The sequence below is a fragment of the Amblyomma mixtum genome, chromosome 4 (assembly GCF_055824585.1).
Source record: "Amblyomma mixtum isolate Tamu chromosome 4, ASM5582458v1, whole genome shotgun sequence".
NCBI classification, from domain to species: domain Eukaryota; kingdom Metazoa; phylum Arthropoda; class Arachnida; order Ixodida; family Ixodidae; genus Amblyomma; species Amblyomma mixtum.
The window spans coordinates 74,400,645-74,422,544 of NC_143015.1; the positions used below are offsets into that span (position 1 = coordinate 74,400,645).

A 21,900-nucleotide genomic window follows, 5' to 3' on the forward strand; every position below is an offset into this window, starting at 1 on the left:
AAGTCGCCAGGATGGCTTTTTTTTCGCCGGGGAGGTAACTGTAATGGGAACGACCGGCAGCCGTTCACGCGGTGGACGAAGAGGAGAACGAAGTGCTGTGCTGGTTTCGGTGTGACTCCGGGGTGTGTGCCTGCCGTGACGCGTCTTTGGTCAACGGCCTCCGACCTGTGCTTCGAAGACGCACCTGTACAATATATATATATATACGGTCTGTTAGAAAAGTATCCGATCTTTGGCCGAAGAACAAAAACTGGCATAACTGGAGCGTTAGAAACCTAATAACCTTCAAAGTAGTCTCCTTGGGGGTCCATATACATCTCCCAGCGGTGCTGCCATTGTTGGAAGTATTCTGAAAAGGCCCTTTTCGGAACGGATTATAGCTCTGCTGTCGTTGCAGCCATAATGTCCTTTCTTTTCTGAAATCGCGCTCCTTTCAATGGCCTCTTGATTTTAGGAAACAGCCAGAAGTCGTAGGGGGACATATCAGGAGAGTAAGGAGCCTGTTCCACTACAGGAGTCTGGTTTTTCGCCAGAAAAGTCTGAATCAAATGCGAGGAATGTGCAGGAGCAATGCCGCGAGGGATGCGCCAATTTCCTGTTGACCTCAATTCCGGTCTCTTGCGCCGCACAGCATTACGTAGGCGATGGAGGACATCTCTGTAGTACTCTTTGGTCATTCTTTGATCCTGTGGGGTGCGTACTCGTGGTGTGCCACACAGAGGGAGTCAAAAAAGCAGTCAGCATCACTTTGACATTGCTGCGCACTTGGCGGGCCTTCTTTGGTCTTGGTGACGTGGAATGCTTCCTCTGTGACGACTGGGATTTGGTTTCCGGGTCGTACCCGTACACCCAAGATTAGTCACTAGTGATTACTGCGTCGGTGAAGTCAGGGTAACTGTTTGTGGAATCCAACATCTCCTGTGAGACTTCAACACGAAGCTGCTTTTTCTCCACCGCCAGGAGCTTCGGCACGAATTTCGCCGCAACTCTCTCCATGGCCAAATCTTCGGTGATAATGGAATGTGCAGAAAAATTGCTGATGTCCACCTCTTCCGCAATTTCTCGGATAGCCACACAACAATCCCGCATCACCACAGCGTTCACTTCGGCAATTACCTGGTAATTAAGGCATGTTGATGGCCGACCGGAGCGTGGCTCTCCCTCCACAGATGTGCGGCCGTCTTTAAACCAGTTGCACCACTGCTTAATCTGTGTGCTGTTCATATCATCATCACCGAAAGCCGTCTCAACATTTCGAATGGTTTCCACTTGGCTATCGCCAAGTTTCTGGCAAAATTTGAGGTAGTAGCGCTGCTCCTCTCGCTCCGCCATTTTCCTTGCAACAAAAAACCGACGAGAGCACTGCGCACTGCCTCACTCAAACGCTGCTTCCCAGCGACTGACGCTATCGGCAGGCGGGAAAAAATTCGTGCATGCGCACGAGGGTTCAAGGTCGGCTGCTGTAAGCGCGCTTGTTCCATATCCATCAGGTGTTTGCAAAAAAAAAATAAAGTCGGATACTTTTCTAACAGACCTCGTATACACACACACACACACACACACACACACACACACACACACACACACACACACACACACACACACACACACACACACACACACACACACACACACACACACACACACACACACACGCGCGCACGCACGCACGCACGCACGCACACACACACACACACACACACACACACACATATATATATCAAAAATTATTTCTTGGCAGCTGATTGATTAATATAAGATAACGTCACCAGAAATTGAAAAACATCACAAAATTGAATTCACGAAGTTTCGGCTGGAGGACCAGCCTTTTTCGAAAAAGGCTGGTCCTCCAGGCGAAACGTCGTGAACTAAATCTTGTTATATTTTTCAATTTCTAGTGACTTTATCTTATATATATATATATATATATATATATATATATATATATATATATATATATATATATATATATACATATATATATATGCGCTTCGCCTCGGTGGATTCTAGTCGTTATGGAGAGCGCGAAAGAGAGGCAACAACGAAAGAACGAAGCGAGAAGGAGACAACGCGCTCAGTTGCTTTCGCAATTCAACTAGGTTTAACCAGAGCTAAATCAGAGCCAATTTTTATTACTATTATTTTCGACGGCAGCTAACCATTTACTATACGACTTCGACATAAAAGCGTGCCTGGAAGAATCTTTAGGTGTTTCGTCGGGACGACTCCAGTGGCTAATCAGGGCGAATCCAGTGGCTAATAATCGCAAAACATACTTACATTATTGCTAAGGGCTCGCCTTTTTTCTTTGTGTTTTATCGGAATCACATTATCAATTTGTGCTAAGCGAGCCCCGTTTTAAAGTGCTTAGATTTTTCTTCAAAGTGCGGGACAGTTTGTGCTGCCTCCCGCAGGTTTTTGAGGGCCTTCTCCCTGAAACGACCGCCCTCGAGAGCACCATGTGCCTGAGAAGCTACGCCGCCGACTTGGTCCGCGCTACAAACCTGATCCCTCTCGCCTGCGAGGTAGTCCACACTACTGCCGCTATTGGACTGGACAACACTGCGGCTGCAAGTGGGTGTTTTCTAACAAGAATATGGCGCGAAGCTCTTTGTCCAAACCCTTTGTCTTGCCTTTGCCATGCTTGTATTTACCCCAACTGTAGCCCCTCCTTATGCAATGCCCTGGGGCCTTAAAGGATACAATAAATGCAATGAAATGAAATTTCATCGCATAAACGCATGTTGGAAGATGCTGCAGGCCGGAATTGCGTTTACTTGGAATTTCGAAAAAAAATTTGCAGTGCAAGAAAGAGGAAAACGAGAGGGCAGAGACGTGGCCCTAAGCAACAGCAGCTTCTTTCGTTTCTAACAAATAATGCATAGCATCAGGTTGACAGATCACTTTCCGCTGACTTCGTGAGAGTCGGAAAAGCTCAAAACGCAATGTTGGATATTAGAGCGATTAAGGAGTATGGGCAATTTAAACTAGGAAAAAAAAAAACAATTGCAACCACGAACAAACAAATATCTGCGAAGTTTGGTTTTTGTTTAATTTTTTTGTTATTTGCAGCAGCTTATCCCACTCAAATACCCACCTGTAATAATGCACTTAGGGCGAAGTGTACTTACAGAGGAACAACGGTCTTTGAAATGAGCAAAATACTATGTGGCTGCTGTCGTCGGCTGGGGTCAACGGATGGGATACCGACGACCCTTAGGAATGCATAGAAACCAAGTTATCACAAAGTAGTTTACTAACTTATTTGTGCTCTTATTAGAAGTACCATTCGACAAGCAAAAGTTATTAGATCCCAAATCAACATACGCGCCCATGAAACGGGGTTTCAAAGCCGATGTATGTTTAAAACAGCCCAATACATGCCCGATGGTTTTACTCCTAAGTGAGGGTACAGTGCCGGAGCGCGTCCCTTTGAAGAAGACGGGAACCGAACTTTACCAAATTATTTTCTCTTTTCACAGTGCACTTATGGAGGTGTCCATTGACTGCCTCCGACGAGTATCTTTAAGAAGAGCCTCGAAATATGTAAAGCGTCATTTAAGAGATATATTTACAAGACTTCCAGATCAATGCCTGTTGTGATGCGGAAGATATCCTCAAAACTCCTGGGTGCTAAATCAGTTGATTGTTTCTCCGAATCTCACAAGCGTAATCCAGCATCCGGCGCGCCAACTTTGATTTGCTAGCAAATGAAATAATTCAGATTAGAAAGCCTAAACTGCTGTACATGGAAGGCAATTTTGAAACAACATGAGTTAACTCCGCAAGAGGTAACGGCGTAGACGGTGTCCCGGCCGCCGCCCATGTCCGAGCCCGCCTCCTTTGCTTAAAGGGATACTGAGGCGGTTTTCGAATCAGCTAACCTTCTAGGGTTTTGAAGTAGTGTCATTGCTGATCACGTCTGTGAAATTATTTTTTCGATTTTGGCTAAAACAGTGGCGCAATCACCAGTTAAAAACGCGATGTTTAAATTTCCCGCGCCCCGCGCGAGCGCAGGAGAGGGGAACAGCGGAGAGGGAAACCTCGTCCATGTCGGCCAGCGTGACGTCATGTTGAGGAGCCGGGGATGCTTCGGCGCACCCGAGCGCGCTTTCAGCGTGCGTTGTTTCTCGTGCTGCATGCGTTGCTCCTCGTACTGCGTGCGTTGTGACGTACAAAGCGTGTCAGCCGACCTTGAGAATCAGATTCAACAGGTACTACTCTGCGTTCGTGTCCACGAACAACTACGGCCGCGACTGTGTCGTCTTCCACTGTTTTCCGCACGATCACAAGCTCGCAGCGCAACCGTTCGCTGCTGTGACGAAGAATTCATGCCGACTAAAGCAAGCTTACTCTGCTCGAAACACTTTCGTAAGAGCAGCTACAGGCAGAGCTTGTCCTAGTGTGATCTCTGGTGATTTCTGCCGAAAAGGCGCGGCTGAACCATGACACAGTTCCATCGATTTCCTCGCGCATGAGAGGCGTGTCACCATTCCGAAGAAGCGCCTCTTTTAAAAATAGAAACATGCTCACTTAGCCCCTGAAGAAACCTTATAGAGGCTTAAGCATGTGTCGCTCTCCTCAGCTTAGGTGCGGCCAGACCACCTGAGACGTGCTCAGAAAGGCTCGGTTAGTGATTTTATACTCGGTTCGACGTGTCCAAGCAAGCAAGCAAGCAAGCAAGCAGAGCAAAGCACAATAAAGCAAAGCAAGCAAGCGTCGAAGCTCTTCATATGCGGCATCTCGTTTAATCCTAGCTAAGCAATTAAAATGAAAGCGTTCGACGTTGATTTGGGATGCAAATTTATGAGAGAAATGAATGCCAACCGAGTTTTTGCAAAAAAACACCGCAGCCTTACTCGGTTTCTTCATCAAGTTGTGGCAGCGGGCGAGTTGGAGCTAGCTTGGCTTTTAAACACACATATAGTTGGCAACTACTTCACTGAACCTAAACTGCAAATCTAGGAAGGGCGACCGTTTCCGAGGCAGCGATTAATATTTTCTGGCATCTGCTGAACGCGCCAGGAGTGAAGCAGCAGACTTGTGCGCGTATTTGGCTTGGTTTCCAGCGCACCATGATTGCGTCGCTAATTTTGACACCAACTTTGTGCTCCTTCATCGTTTCCTTAAAATTCTTTCTTGCCCCAACCTGCAACGCCGGGTACTGAGAATAGGATTTCTTGTACACAGTGCTTTGGGCCTTTTCTTTAGGATGACGCTCTTCCGGGCGAGCCAGGAGGCGTCCCGTGGTGGTAATTGACTTGAGTATTGTTCGCACCCCTTCCTTTCCGAGAATACGAGCCGAGGTTGTGCTGGCACCTTTTACGCACGGTCTGCATCGCGTCTTTGACGCTGGCGTATGCTTGTGCTAAGCATAAAATTTTTTGCTTGTGTCTTTTTTGGTTTCAGGCGATACGTGGAATGAGCAAACTGTAGTATCCTTTTCTTCGGTGGCAAGTAAAAAAAAAACAGTCGCCGTATTCGCTTTTACAACGACACGGAAAGCTGCGATCTGCACTCAACGCAGCGCCGGATCCGCGTCGGCAGCTTCTCCAGTCCTCAAAGTGACGTCACGATCTCTCTTGACCAATGACGGGCGGCGGCGCGCCGCGCGGCGTGCCCCGCGGCACAGGCCGCATATTTCGGCTAAAAAAGGCAATTCGCGCTTGTTTTTGCCGTATTTGGATGCGATATTCCAGTATACAGCATGAAAAACTATAGCACGCCGCTGCCAGCCCGATTTTCAGAAAAAGTGCTTCAGTCTCCCTTTAACGAGAACAGAAAACTGGGCAAGTTGGAACGGATTCATCTTAAAGCAGCGCGATGCACAGGACGAGAGAAAGAAACAAGAGACGACACGAGCGACAGCACCTGCTTATACAGGTGCTGGGCGCCAGAGGTTACGGCGTAGACGGTGTCCCGGCCGTCGCCGATGTCCGAGCCCGCCCCCTTTACTTATACAGGTGCTGGGCGCAAGAGGTAACGGCGTAGACGGTGTCCGAGCCCGCCCCCTTTGCTTATACAGGTGCTGGGCGCAAGAGGTAACGGCGTAGACGGTGCCCCGGCCGCCGCCGATGTCCGAGCCCGCCCCCTTTGCTTATACAGGTGCTGGGCGCAAGAGGTAACGGCGTAGACGGTGCCCCGGCCGCCGCCGATGTCCGAGCCCGCCCCCTTTGCTTATACAGGTGCTGGGCGCAAGAGGTAACGGCGTAGACGGTGTCCCGGCCGCCGCCGATGTCCGAGCCCGCCCCCTTTGCTTATACAGGTGCTGGGCGCAAGAGGTAACGGCGTAGACGGTGCCCCGGCCGCCGCCGGTGTCCGAGCCCGCCCCCTTTGCTTATACAGGTGCTGGGCGCAAGAGGTAACGGCGTAGACGGTGCCCCGGCCGCCGCCGGTGTCCGAGCCCGCCCCCTTTGCTTATACAGGTGCTGGGCGCAAGAGGTAACGGCGTAGACGGTGTCCCGGCCGCCGCCGATGTCCGAGCCCGCCCCCTTTGCTTATACAGGTGCTGGGCGCAAGAGGTAACGGCGTAGACGGTGTCCCGGCCGCCGCCGATGTCCGAGCCCGCCCCCTTTGCTTATACAGGTGCTGGGCGCAAGAGGTAACGGCGTAGACGGTGTCCCGGCCGCCGCCGATGTCCGAGCCCGCCCCCTTTGCTTATACAGGTGCTGGGCGCAAGAGGTAACGGCGTAGACGGTGCCCCGGCCACCGCCGGTGTCCGAGCCCGCCCCCTTTGCTTATACAGGTGCTGGGCGCAAGAGGTAACGGCGTAGACGGTGTCCCGGCCGCCGCCGGTGTCCGAGCCCGCCCCCTTTGCTTATACAGGTGCTGGGCGCAAGAGGTACCGGCGTAGACGGTGCCCCGGCCGCCGCCCGTGTCCGAGCCCGCACCCTTTGCTTATACAGGTGCTGGGCGCAAGAGGTAACGGCGTAGACGGTGCCCCGGCCGCCGCCGATGTCCGAGCCCGCCCCCTTTGCTTATACAGGTGCTGGGCGCTAGAGGTAACGGCGTAGACGGTGCCCCGGCCGCCGCCGGTGTCCGAGCCCGCCCCCTTTGCTTATACAGGTGCTGGGCGCAAGAGGTAACGGCGTAGACGGTGCCCCGGCCGCCGCCGGTGTCCGAGCCCGCCCCCTTCGCTTATACATGTGCTGGGCGCCCGCCCGGCGCCTCCACAACCGGCGCTGCGTTAACCGCCACCAGTGCCGAGTTTTGCATCCCTTATTCGACTCCTCCGCCATTGAAACGGACGGTTCGTTGCGGATATGGCATCTGAGTTTCCTGAACTATAATTAAAACGCTGTAAGCTGTACTTCCTTCTTGAGCTCTTTTTCAAAGGATTCCTGTAACGCTAGGGGTGCCACAGACTAGCTATCTCACACATTATTTTTCGTCGTTTCGGAAAATGTGGTCGCTCAGCAGGGCAACAGTTTTGATGTATCTCTGCTTTTCGAAGCGTAAAAATTACCTACAAGTGTATACGCAACACAAAGCAGAAAGACTGTGGTGTTGGCTGGACATCTGTATGTAGCAATAATTCTTACAAAAAGAGCAACATTAAAAATATCCAAAACCAACCGCATAAATAATATTGTATGAAAGGGGGTGTCGATTTCATCCGCAGAGTTATAAGAATTCTTTGAAAAACACAAGAAGGCCGAAACACCGCTTACATGGCTTCCCCTAAAATTGAGGGAATGGGACTATTCCAAGGCTCACCGTTCACTGATGGAAAGTGAATTTACACTACCTGAAGGTCTTAGGAGAGTGACAGATGTTTATATAGTCCTTTAGTCGGACACAACTCTAGAACACGGCGGCATTTCCCCTTTAAAGGACCCCCCTTCAAGCCAATGGTGTCGGCCGATTCTCATCACCCTGCTAGGGCGACAATGCAGGGAGCGGCGCCAATATGAAGAGAAGGGTCTATTCCCGACCATAAAGGGAAGGGATAATCCCCTTTCATTTACCACTCCCTGCTTTGTCAAATTATCAGGGTAATGAAAATCGACCGACGCCGTTGGCTGGAAGCAGGTCTGTTGACGAAGAAAAGATGCTGTTTTCTTAGGTTGTCTCCTACTATAGTACATAGGAATAGTACAAAAAATATTATCAAATACAACGGTCACATAATGAAGATTTTTCTTATAACTTAATTTTATATGTTACATTTCTGCACAGAAGACTAAATAGGTTTGTCCACGAAGAGTTCTACATTCTCCTAGAAAATAAATAATGCTTCTGAGGCTAAAAACAGCGCTAACGGGGACGAAGCAGAGAGAGGGACACGACGTTGACTATCAACCAAGTTTTATTGCACGTTCATTGGTTAAATACCTCTCGTTCGTGCAAAAAGAGGAAGAAAAAAAGAAGAAAAAGAGAAAGTGGGAAGGCGGGATGTGGCATGAGATTATGCATTCATACACAGATAATTAATTTCGCTGTCGCGAAGTGAAATGGAAGGGATGCTCACGCACTCTTCACATTTTGCCGAATGTTGATGGCTTCTTCAATTTCTCTCGTCCGTTGGTCTGGGGAGGTAGATATGATTCTGGTGTTGCCAAGTTGGGGAGCACGTTCATGCTCTCGGCAATGTCTTGCCAGTTCACTGCTGATGGCGCATTTCAAAGATCTTTTATGCTCTTGCAGCCGTTCATTTAAACAGCGCCCTGTTTGGCCGATGTAGGTGTGCCCGCATGACAATGGTATTTGATAGACGACGTTTTTAGTACATTTCACGTGCATGTTCTTGTGCTTCTTTTGGCACTGCTTCCTTCCCGTTCGCTCACTGTTTACCTTTGCATACATGCTCATTAACTTGTTAGGTGCTGACATCACCACTTTTACGCCAACGTTTTCGCCTATCTTCTTGAGGTTGTGTGAAAAGCCATGAATGTACGGAATTACTGCACACGGCTTCCTTTCTTGTGATGTGGCCTTGATCTTTTTCCTGCCTCTAAGTTCTTGCAGTACTCCTTCTGCCACACTGGACAGTAGCTGCGTCGGGTAACCTGCTGCTTCCAGCCAACAAATTTGGGCGTCGAAACTAGCTTGTACATCATGGTGGCAATATCTTGTCAATGCGGCTTTCATTGCTGCTTTCACTATTCCCCATTTGATGATTTTGGAGTGGGCTGAGGTGTAAGGAAGCTGTCCCTTTTTGCTTCGTGATCCGTACCGCCAACAAACATGACTGTCTAAAAAGGTTAGCGTCAAGTCAAGGAATCGCAGAACGTTGTTTTCTGGGAGTTCGCTCGTTATTCCTAGTCCTTTTAGTTTTTCTTTGAAAACGTCGATTATTTGGCCAACGTGTTGTTGCTGTCGTGCTGTCTCGTCCTCTTTATAAAGAATTAGATAGTCATATACATAAAGGAAAACCTTAATGATGCTTGTCACTTGAATAGCAGTCATAAGACTTCTGTCAATACGCGCCAGAAACAAATCACTCAGAATGGGGGCGAGCGAAGACCCGATGCATATCACCTCCCGCTGAATGTAGAAACTACCCTTATGACTGATGATGGTGGATTGTAAGTAGCTCGTTAATAATTGAATAAAATTTCCTTTCGACAGGCCGCAAGAGTTCTGAAATTTCACCACGTCGTGTCGGTCAATGCATTCTTCGACTTCTCTGCACACCATATTCTGCGGGAGCGAGTAGTACAAGTCTTTTACATCTATCGATAAGCCACTCACGTTGGGCTGACAGGCACTCTGAAGAAAGTAGTCCACGCTTTGAGGCTAACGTATCAGGAACGGGTCGTCCACCGTGAGTTCGTTGAGGGCCCGTTGTAAAAAACCGCCCACAAAGCTCTGCCAGGTTCTTTTTTCCCACACAATGGCTCTGAGGCTCTGAAAGGACACTCTTCTTTGTGAGTTTTGGCTGTGAAGAAGATGGTTTGGTTTGGTTTATGGGGTTTAACGTCCCAAAGCGACTAAGGCTATGAGAGACGCTGTAGTGGAGGGCTCCGGAAATTTCGACCACCTGGGGTTCTTTAACGTGCACTGACATCGCACAGTACACGGGCCTCTAGAATTTCTCCCCCAAAGAAATTCTAGCCGCCGCGGCCGGGATCGAACCCTCGTCTTTCGGGTCAGCAGCCGAGCACCATAACCACTGAGCCACCGCGGCGGCAGCTGTGAAGAAGTCTGTCAGACTTGTCTCTTCGCACTTGCTTATGGCAGAGGCCATCTTCGTCAGGCTCATATCCTCGCACATCGTCATCACTTTTTTCATCAATGTCGCCGGTTTCACACCTACCAGCTCCTTGAAGTTGTCTGACACCGCCTTGTCCGCTTTATCGTTGTACACATGAGGTGAGGCTAGGACGAATCCTCCTTCCTTGTCCGACTGCAGTAGCCGCAAGTCAGCTTCACGCCGGGTCGTCACAGTTGACCTCAGAAGGTCAAGGCCCGCTTGAGGCTGTCTTTGTGGGCGGTTTTTTACAAAAGGCCCTCACCGAACTCACGGTGGACGACCCGTTCCTGATACGCAAGCCTCAAAGCGTGGACGACTTTCTTCAGGGTGCCTGTCAGCCCAACGTGAGCGGCTTATCGATAGATGTAAAAGACTTGTACTACTCGCTCCCGCATATTATGGTGTACAGAGAAGTCGAAGAATGCATTGACCGACAGGGCGTGGTGAAATTTCAGAACGCTTGTGGCCTGTCGAAAGGAAATTTTATGGAATTATTAACGAGCTACTTACAATCCACCATCATCAGTCATAAGGGTAGTTTCTACATTGAGCGGGAGGGGATATGCATCGGGTCTTCGCTCGCCCCCATTATGAGTGATTTGTTTCTGGCTCGTATTGACAGAAGTCTTATGACTGCTATTCAAGTGACAAGCATCACTGAGGTGTTCCGTTATGTAGATGGCTATCTAATTTTCTATAAAGAGGACGAGACAGCACGCCAGCAACAGCACGTTGTCCAATTCATCGATCTTTTTCAAAGAAGAAGTAAAAGGACTAGAAATAACGAGCGAACTCCCAGAAAACAACGTTCTGCGATTCCTTGACTTGACGCTAACCTTTTTAGACAGTCATGTTTGTTGGCCGTACGGACCACGAAGCAAAAAGCGACTGCTTCCTTACACCTCAGCCCAATCCAAGATCATCAAACGGGGAATAGTGAAAGCAGCAATGAAAGCCGCATTGACAAGATCTTGCCACCATGATGTACAAGCTAGTTTCGACGCCCAAATTTGTCGGCTGGAAGCAGCAGGTTACCCGACGCAGCTACTGTCCAGTGTCGCAGAAGGAGTACTGCAAGAACTTAGAGGCAGGAAAAAGATCAAGGCCACATCACAAGAAAGGAAGCCGTAAGCAGTAATTTATTTATTTATTTATTCAATAAACCCCTAAAGGCCCTCAATCGAGGGTATTAATAGGGGGGAGCGAAGACACACAACACAAAATAATATTGAGCAAGCGCCAATGTGCTATACATAAGAACAGAAAGCACATGTAGAAAACAAAAGAAATAAACAAAAACCTGTAGTATACATTGTAATTTACACACACACAAAAAAAAACAGATAGTGTTTTAGAGGCATAACAAACGCAGGAACAAAACAAAATAACAAAAAAAGCTGGAAGCAGCATGTGGTACAATCGATTAGTGAAGCTAAACAGACATTTGGGTAAGAAGGTCCTGAAACTGATTAAGATCCCGTTCAGAAGCGATGTGTGATGGAAGATTATTCCAGTCAACTATAGTACGTGGTATGAAAGAGTTAGCAAACGAAGAAGTGTGGCATGATATGCGTTTAACTTTCAGCGGGTGGTCGCGACGGGGAAAAAAAGATTCAGGTGATTGAAAAAAATCGTCATGGAGCAGAACATGATGGTAAAGTTTATGGAAAAGGGTCAAGCGTGATAGTTTGCGGCGATGTGATAACGTATCAAGTTCGGCGCGAGCCTTTAGTGCGGTGACGCTGGTATGACGAGAATAATCAGAAAAGATGAATCTAACGGCACGGTTTTGCAAAGATTCCAAGTCATCAATAAGGTATGCTTGATCCGGGTCCCAGATGGCCGACGCGTATTCGATTTTAGGCCGTATTAAAGTAACATATGCTAGTTTTTTCAGGTGGAAAGGTGCTTGTTTAAGGTTACGTTTTAGAAGACCCAGAGAGCGGTTAGCAGCTGCAAGAATATGGCTAAGATGGTAATTCCATGTTAAATTAGACTGAAGGTGTAGTCCCAAATACTTGTAGGAAGTAGAAAGTTCAACCGGGCTATTAAGGAGAGTGTAAGATGTTGGGATGCGACAAGACTTGCGAGTGAAAGAGACAAGTTTAGTTTTAGAGGAATTAAGGGTCATTAACCAAGAAGAACACCACTTACTAATGGAGTCTAAATCAGTTTGCAAAGATTGGCGGTCAGAGTCGTTAGAAATGCTACGGTATATAACACAATCATCAGCGAATAATCTGATTTTGGATGATACGCAGGCGGGTGAGTCATTTATGAAGATTAGAGAAAGTAAAGGACCCAAAACGCTACCCTGGGGAACACCGGACGAAACGGGTGAGGAGGACGAAAGATGATTATTGACAGAAATGAACTGAGATCGGCATGCAAGAAAAGCTTTAACCCAGGCAATAACATCGGAATGAATGTTCAAGTGGGTTAGTTTGAGCAAAAGTCTGTAATGGGGGACCCGGTCAAATGCTTTAGAAATGTCAAGGAATAGCGCATCGACTTGTTTGCCTGCGTCTATTGATGAAAAGAGGTCGTAGGTGAAGCCGGAAAGTTGAGTGTCACATGAGAAACCCCTTCGAAATCCATGCTGGTATTTGAATATGATGTTGTGGTGCTCAAGATAGCTGATAATATTAGTGTAAACAACATGTTCCATTAGCTTAGATATGGAGCTAGTTAAGGATATTGAACGATAGTTGAGAGGATTAGAGTGTTCACCAGATTTGAATATGGGTATTACTTTAGCTACGCGCCAATCGCTAGGAATCGATCCAGTTGATAATGACTGAGAAAAGAGTGATGACAATACTGGATAAATGCTCTCAGAAATGTTTTTAAGAATCTTGTTGTTAAAGCCCAGAGGATCAGAGCTAGAAGTTAGTTTAACATTATTCAGGAGGGATTTAATTCCTTCGTCATTAATAACTAATTGGGGCATAGAAACCTCAAGAAATTGATCTAGGATGGGAGCTGTAGCGATGTCTTCTAAAGTAAATACGGATGAAAAAGCTGAAAGAAACATCTGAGCACATTCGGATGCAGGAATTGGAGTGTTATTCGAGTCAGTAAGGATAATGTCATCAGAGCTGCGGGGATTAATAACGCGCCAGAATCTACGTGGGTTATTGGTGATGATTGTTGGCAAAACATTGCTGAAGAATTCCCTGCGGTTTTTTTTAGTAATACTTGGTATTCTTTATCGCTTTGCTTATACCTTTCAAAGGAATCAGTAGTTCGATGCGCTTTGGCTTGTCTGTACAGACGTTTTTTCTTATTATTAGCTCTACGAAGCCTGAGATCAAACCAGGGTACACTTGGGTTGCACTTTATCGATACAAGAGGAATGCAATCATTGATGAGGTTAGTAAGTGTAGTTTTGAACAACATCCAGTTTTCCTCAACAGAATGAGAGGACCAATCAGAAAGGTATTGCACTGAGAAGGTGGTTAATTCGGAGTTCATTTTGTGAAAGTTAGCCCTGTTGTAGCATCTTATCTTTTTTGGAACAGTTGTTTTTTCGCTGAGCAGATAGTTGATGTGCCCGGTGATAATGTCGTGATCGGAAAGGCCTTCATGATGAATGATATCTGAACAAATATTTGGGTCACTGGCTAGGAAGAGGTCCAGAATGTTTGAGGAATGCACCGATGACCGAGTAGGTTGAGAGATAATTTGAGATAACGAAAAGTGGAGACACGTCTGTATGAAGGCATGGGCTTCTTTGTCACTAGGAGGGGCAGACAACATATCCCAGCTAATGTTGGGAAAATTAAAGTCACCGAGAATGAGTAAAATAGAATTCGGGAAACGTGCACACACTTCACCTAATATGCGATGTAATTCTTCAGCAAAACCGTCGCACATGTCAGGAGGACGGTAAAATACTCCAATTATAAGGTTAGCAATGCCGCATTTCAAAAAAACACACACATTCAATGAAAGAGGTGACTATTAAAGGTATAGCTACAATTTCCTTCTTAATTGCAATGAAGACACCGCCTCCTTTCCGGAACTTCCCATCGCAACGAAAAATATTAAAGCAGGATTCACTCAGCAGAACACTACTGTCTGCAATAGCATCGTGCAACCATGTTTCCGTTAAGGCAACAATCGAGGCAGAATTAGAGTCAATGAAGGAAGAGAGAGCAGCGGCTTTAGGAACAACGCTTCTGATGTTAGTGTAAAGAAAAGAAGTGAACTTAACTGAACGCTCGGAACAGGGTGGAAACGAAGATGAAAGAAGGGGAGTTGAAGGACCGCTTAAACGACTTCATGTACTTGTGGAACGGGAGATACAAACTGCACTGCTGCTGTTGTGATCCCACTGATATACATCTTTATTGATGTGAAGTTTGTCAAACACAAGCTTAGTTTTGTTCCCCTCTTTCTTTACTTCTTTACAAAAATTCAGCAAGTTCCTGCGCTTTTCGCGAACGGCAGCAGAATAAACACGAGAAACACTAAAGCTTGAATCCTTTAATTTGTGCCCATTGCTGAGAACGTTTTCAATTCCGTACACTCATGGCTTTTCACACAACCTCAAGAAGATAGGCGAAAACGTTGGCGTAAAAGTGCTGATGCCAGCACCTAACAAGTTAATGAGCGTGTGTGCCAAGGTAAATAGTGAGCGAACGGGAAGGAAGCAGTGCCAAAAGAAGCACAAGAAGATGCACGTGAAATGTACTAAAAACGTCGTCTATCAAATACCACTCTCATGCGGGCACACCTACATCGGCCAAACAGGGCGCTGTTTAAATAAACGGCTGCAAGAGCATAAAAGATCTTTGAAAGGCGCCATCAGCAGTGAACTGGCAAGACATTGCCGAGAGCATGAATGTGCTCCCCAGCTTGGCAACACCACAATCATATCTACCTACCCAGACGAACGGACGAGAGAAATTGAAGAAGCCACCAACATTCGGCAAAATGGTGAAGAGTGCGTCAGCATCACTTCCATTTCACTTCGCGACAGCGAAATTAATTATCTGTGTATGAATGCATAATCTATCCCGCCTTCCCTCTTTCTCTTTTTCTTCTTTTTCCTTCCTTTTTTGCATGAACGAGAGGTATTTAACCGGTGAACGTGCAATAAAACTTGGTTGATAGTCAGCGTCGTGTCCCTCTCTCTGCTTTGTCCCCGTTAGCGCTGTTTTTAGCCTCAGATCATGCACCAACCAGCCCAAATTTCCACTCTTTTGAAATAATTCTTGCACGCAGCATTTGAAGGGAAGCGCGTGAGGTGCAGTACATGCGACAATGTGCCTTCTCAGCAAATGGTAACATGTGGCTAGATTATTTATATAGAGAAACAGTGCACATCTGCATGTTCTGAGCCGATTGAACGACTGGTAAGAGTGTTATGTGCAAATAGTGCACGATGAGCTCACGAAATGTTTTTTTCACTTTCTCCGCGTAGAAATAGATACTACTCTGTGCAACACTGACCGATTAACGAGTAAAATACTCATATAACAGCACAGCAACAATTAAGCAGTTCTTGCTTTTTATCCACTTCCTTGCAGATTTCTTCACTCTTATGAACCCTGTTTACAAGCTGCTGAACGATGACGAGAGGGAAGAGCTGCAGAACTTCACACTCGACTTAATCGAAGACATCAGGAAGCGCTTTGCCTCCAGTGGAAGGAGCCGCGACTTTCTTGTAATTCATGCCTACAAGCCGAAAAATTAAATGCACACAAGCAAATTCGGTGCGTTTACATGATCAGGATCGGAAGTTATGTTTATCTAACGAGTTGGTTTTAGTGCCGTACAGGCAACTTTACCGTCTGGGTAGCAAAAATTTTCGTCCTTCTGAAGTAAGCATTTCTTTCAGCCTCAATATTAATTCAGCCTTTAAAGAAGTAAATTTAGTTTTCCATTGCAAAATTCTAGCTGCTGATTTTTTATAGGGTAGCCGAAAATTTCTTACGGTGTGTCACAATCGACGAGAACAGCAAATTCGAAATTCCGCTGCCTAACAACTAAACGTTTGAAGGATCGCGGATGGAATTTCTATTTTCAAAGTGTCCATTACATTTGAGATCGGACCATTACGTTTGAGAGTGTTATTACATCTGGCTAAATATGTGTGAACAAAAATTACGTACGACGCCCGCTGTAGCCAATGGCACGGGCGACGCGCCAGCTGTCGCTGAGTGGAGAGGGGGTGGGATGATGGAGAGCGAGAAATGGGGTTGCGTGCACAATTCTCCACATCCAGAAAGACGACGCGAAGTACTACACCACGATTCTGCATGTCTGCTTGTTTTTTTTTTCATTATTCGAGCTGTTTGCCATTAGGCATAATGGAAAAGGGAAATAAAGTTATAAAAAGCAGTGTAAACAAGCCTCGCTTAAAAAGCGGCAAAAGGTCTCGATAAAGCGGTTATCTTGAGTCCACTTGCGATAGTCGTCTGCAACGTCCCATCGCAGGCCAACCTTTCTCAGGAAGCGTCGTCTCACGGAAGCTGTAGCCGGGCAAGTCCACAGCCAGTGTTTTTCGTCACACTGGTCTGGCGCAGCACCACAATGGGGACACTTGTCAGTCACTTCGTAACGTTTGTCATGCCACCGATGACGCACAGAAGGAGTCAGAGCCGCTCCTGCCCGAATCCGGGGCACAGATACCTCCTCCTCCCGAGTGAGACTCCGGGGGAGAGGGTACGAACACGGAGGAATTAGAGCGCGTGTTCGCTGACGCAAAGCCTGTTTCTCGATGTTAAAGCTCTTCCCTCTTTTTTTTGGCTACCAGGAATATAAAAACGTGGTTTCCTAAGTTTTGCCGCATTAGCTGAGATTTTTTGGAACGAGAGAGATGAAGACCCGAGGATTACGATAAAAATAGATTGAGAAAGATTTTCTTCCAAATTGGCCGTTTAATTGCTGTCTACCCCCTTAAAGTGGTCGCTTTGATTTTGAATGATTTTTTTTGCAGCGACCGCACACAGGCGATGAATATTGCACCGACGCCGAAATACTGGGTCGTCGATGATGACGCACGAGGCGAAATACGCGAATAACCAAAAAGCAAATACTTGATTTTGTGGGCAGTATCTCAATGCTACTTTCAGTTTTCCTCTATTATTTATGAGATATTGAGCCAAACAATGTTCGGTTCATGTCTCTCCTAAACATTAGCGCTTAGAGTGAATTTTCATTCGCCGCAAGAAAGTAACGCAAAAAAAGAGAATTATGCAACCTTCCACTGGATGGCGTGACTTCGAATTCTTACCTTAAAAAAATCGCTCGATTTCAACCCCTCCAACACCGTAGAACCTCTAAACCAAGGACCCTAATCATATATCGCAAAACTAACAACACCGCAGAGGGAAGTTTTCAGCCTGCTAATTGATCCGTATTTGTGTTGTTTTATGCCGCTGAGCACGGACATCGGATCAGATATGATTAGCTCAAAGCATTATTCAAAACAAGGAAAGCCCGCGCAGTTTTTAGCTGAGAAATTTTAGAACAGCAAAAAATCGTTCAGATTTTTTTTCGACATACTTTCGTCTTTGTTTCTGCTTGACCTGCTACCTTCTAGATTGCACTGAAAGCAACGAGAATTATATAACGTAGGCGGCTCTCAGCTTCAGTGCGTGACCGTTTGCGGCATTCCAACTTTTCTGTTTTGTTTTTCTCAAAGTTGAAGGTCAGCGTTTACATAACGAAATCGAAGGGGCCCAGCTATTTCTTCGTTAAAGCGGTAGGTGACCTCTGCTGCAACTGCTGCTTGCCAGCGGGCTTAGCGACCATGCAGAGTGAGGACAGCATGGCTGAAGTTTAGTCTGCAGCCCATGTGCACTGGGGTACTCTTCACCAGCATAGTGAATTCAAAACGACCCTTTCATCGAAAGACAACCTAAACGGTGGGCCGTGACAGATCGGTGCCGCGGCCCATTCACCGCAGCCCATATTGGCCCCAGCGTCAGTTGGACGCTTTAGACAAATCGGTAGACGCCTTTTCCTTCCTGCATTATTCCTCAAAAAGGACTTGAACGCACCTCCGATGCCCACAAATAAAGTTGAAACCTACCAAATATGTAAGCCTCGTCAACGCACACTCCTTTCTACCGCGGTCCGCATAGGCTTCAGCCCCTAGAGAACGGGCCTTCGATGAGCAAAAAACCTTAGACAGTAGGGACACACCAATTGCGATTATTTATCCGCGTTTTCTTGCCTGGGACGCGGATACAGGCTGTGGAAAAAGCTGGCACGCGGCGGAAATCCCGTCGTGACTACCTCTTCACTTTGGCTGCTCCGCATGATGCATGAGCACGCTGGTAACATGAGCGCCACTTTTCTAGCTTTACGGCTTGACAACACCATCATGTGATGGAGTACGACTGAGCCACAAGTAAGCAAGGAAGTTCTTGATCATGTCCGCCTTTTGGTCTATATATGTATCATGTGATTTCGGTTTCTACCGCCGTCACTTATCTTGACCTCTTTTAACTAACGGGACATCGAAACAGTCAAGCACACCTGAGGCAAGTGCCAAGCGGTCACACCTCGCCACCACGCCGCACGAGTGGACGTTTAACTGCAGACAGCACCTGAGAAAAGCTCGCAAGCGGTGGGCCTTGTGTAGCGAGGAATTTGCAGAGCGAGGGAATTTTTTCGAGCGTGACATGTCTGTGGTAGCGTAACCAGCCGCGCGTACCAGGTTGTGTGGCAGCAGTGCTTTGTAAACGGGACATCTATTAGCGGGGCGGGTACCCTTATTTCGGCTAACATGGGTGCGCTGGTGGCAACAGTTTTGACGCCTAAGGCGAAAACCACCTGGACAAATGGTCCATATGGGCTATGCTTGAAGCTGAAAATTTTTGTGCTTGATGTGAGCTGTGTACATCTCTTTATGTGCACCAGTTTCAATTTACCCATCGAAAGGTTACGGAACTGGCGCGCATCATTACAAACTGATACTTGCAGCGAGAAATGGCCAGCGTCAGTTTAAATTCCGTATACCCCGTCGTAGGGCATTTTTTTCCCGTAAAAATGACCTATCAGATGCAAGACTTAAGTACTATGTCTATTCTATTGTTCCAGCCATTATCCCGATACAAATAATTTAGTTATAGCAAGGTACTCAAATCATTTGCCCATTTGACTCGGTCCTATTCCCTGCCACGCCTGCTCCTCCGTTACCCTTAAGGGCGATCGCTTATCTTGCTTCGAATTACTTAACTTGCCTATGCCAATTTGCTCTTTACGTGGTCCAAACCGTTTTAGAGCCTTTAACTGCGGCATTCCTCATAGGCCACAGGCCACCTCGGGACGTAGAACTCACGTGCCATATCTCGTTGATTTCGCCTAAGTTTGCATTTATTCGCGTGGTTTCCTTGACCACCTCTGCTTTCTTCCTATATCTTAACATATCATCTATCATTTCGCTTTAAATAACTTGATGCGCTGTCCTCAATTTATAGGTAAAGCGTTTTCGTTAGCCACCGTTTAGCCACCGGTAAATACCGGTAGGTGGGGTGCCACTTTTTATTATCAGCCTTTATGTTAGGCGTTCAATAGGTTCTGGGCCAAGGCGACGAGGGCGCGTTGCAGGTTAAGGTCCCGGGAAGCAAGCCAGATGGGCCACGGTGGGGGCGGCGGGAAAGGATAGGCGGGGGACTGGAAGGCTACGTGGCATTCTGTAAGCCAGTGTTCTATGTCTGCATATGTGTGTGGACAGTTTGGGCACTGAGGTGTAGAAGTGTGCCGGTACAGATAATGTTCGGCTGGTGTACGTAGGAGATTAAACTGTATTCGGTGAAGAATGCGAGCTTCACGGATCGATAAGGATGGGTGCGGTGGCGGTAAATCAGCTAAGTGTAATTTTTGCTGCGTGTAGTATTCGTCGACAGTATGTCTATAAGCCCTGACCGCCTGCTCCGTCGGTGGGCTCGTCCATGGGATCATCGGCGCCCGGTGTACAGTTTCGCAGGCAAGCTGGTGAGCCAGCTCATTGCCGGGGATGCCCATGTGACCAGGGATCCACCCAAGGGTCAGCGGTCGTGGGCTTAATGTTAAGAGGGCGGCACCTAAGGCCGGTCGGGTAGGGAAAGGGAGGGCTCTTTCATGGAAGGCACACAGAGCTGCCTGCGAGTCTGTATAGACAACGTATTGGGGGGCGGGGGGTAGGGTGGCAAAGTATGTGATGGAATCGGCGATCCCGTGTATTTCTAGGGCGAGCGGAGAGGGTGGGGAGGTGTATGGACCGGTTGTATGAGTGCTGGTTGTAGAGAGGCAAGGGTGGAGGGAGAAGGTTGCTGTGGAGCCCGCGGTTTCCATGAGACAGGCGTCTGTGTAGGCCACCGCTGCAGCGTCCAAGGGTGGCTTGTGGTTGTATGCGTATGCCTGGCGGCGGCCTGCGTGTGTGTGGGCGGACATGTTGGGAATAGGTGCGAGGCGGAGGTTAGAGGGGTAGATCGGAGACCGCGGTGGGTCTGGGAAAGAGATGGGTGCGTAGGGAGTCTGTGATAGAATCCACCGCCCAGCTGATGAACTGGACAGGCGGTTGATTTGTCTCTCTTGGTGCAGGTTAAGGAGTGCTGGAAGGGGATGGAAAAGGCCTGTTCTGTACAGGGTGTCTGTAGAAGCCTGAGGGGGGAGCCCTAGTGTTGCTTTGTATAGTGTATTGAGGGCCCGGATTAGTTTGTCTTGTGTATTTGTAAGGGGGCAGTAAGGGATAGGGATATAGTATAAAAATTTGTTCAGGGCCAGCGCTTGAGCAAGACGGCTGGCATGTGTATCGGAGAGGCCGGCATGTTTTAAGACTAGGCGGCGGAGTAAGTGTGTGATTGAGTGGCATGTGCGTATGGACTGATTGATGGCAGAGGTGAAAGTGTTGGAGGTCAGTGGCATACCCAGGATGCGACAAGAGACGACACGGGGGATGCGTTGTCCGGCTAGGGTGAGGGAGATGGAGGGGTTCATCGTACGTTGATATTTACTGCGTGTTATGAGTAGAAGTTCAGATTTCTCCGGAGCGGGTTGCAGGCCCGCTTGGGAGAGGTGTGAGGAAATGGTGTTAAGTGCCTGTTGGAGTGTAGTTTGGACTTCTCCCGGCTAGCCAGTGGTGACCCACAAAGTGAGATCGTCTGCATAGAAGAGGAAATGAAGGTCGGGAATATCGGCTAGGGCTCGGGCGAGCGGGACCATGCCTAGGTTAAATAGAATGGGAGAGAGGACGGCTCCCTGTGGAGTGCCACGAGTGAGTGGAATGGGGTGAGACAGTTTGTCGAGATAGCGGATACGATCGGAGCGGTGGGAGAGGAAAGCTCTTATGTAGTTGTACACGCTGTGTCCGCATTGCGTGTCAGCTAGTATGGTGAGGATGTGGTCGTATTATATGTAGTCGAAAGCCTTGCGTATGTCAACTGTTACTAAGGCTTTGACCTGTGCAGCGTCTGGAGCATTTGTGTTAAAGAAGGTATGTTGAAGGAGAAGGAAAAGGTCTTGGGTGGATAGTGCTCGGCGGAAGCCAATGAGGGTGGGGGGGGGAGATAGTCGGTGGCCTGAAGATGGGAAGTGAGGCTGGCAAGCACCATGTGCTCCATGAGCTTGCCCGCGCAGGAGGTGAGAGAAATAGGACGAAGATTATTGATGGTGGAGGGTTTATTTGGTTTCGGTATGAATGAGACCAGGGACGATGTCCAGTCCACTGGCAGGGTGCCAGAAGTCCAGGCGTCGTTTATGACAGA

General features: G+C 47.7%; 1 protein-coding gene across 1 annotated transcript in view; it reads left to right on the plus strand.

Moving 5' to 3' along the window:
* The window catches only part of LOC149347037 (uncharacterized), a 37,178-nt gene extending 21,282 nt beyond the window's left edge, over positions 1-15,896 (plus strand). Inside the window, exons 3-4 of the mRNA XM_089585485.1 lie at positions 2,415-2,574; positions 15,730-15,896. Of these exons, the coding sequence (XP_089441611.1) occupies positions 2,415-2,574; positions 15,730-15,896 (327 nt within the window). The remainder of the gene's footprint in view (positions 1-2,414; positions 2,575-15,729) is intronic.
* The last annotated feature ends 6,004 nt before the right edge of the window (positions 15,897-21,900 follow it).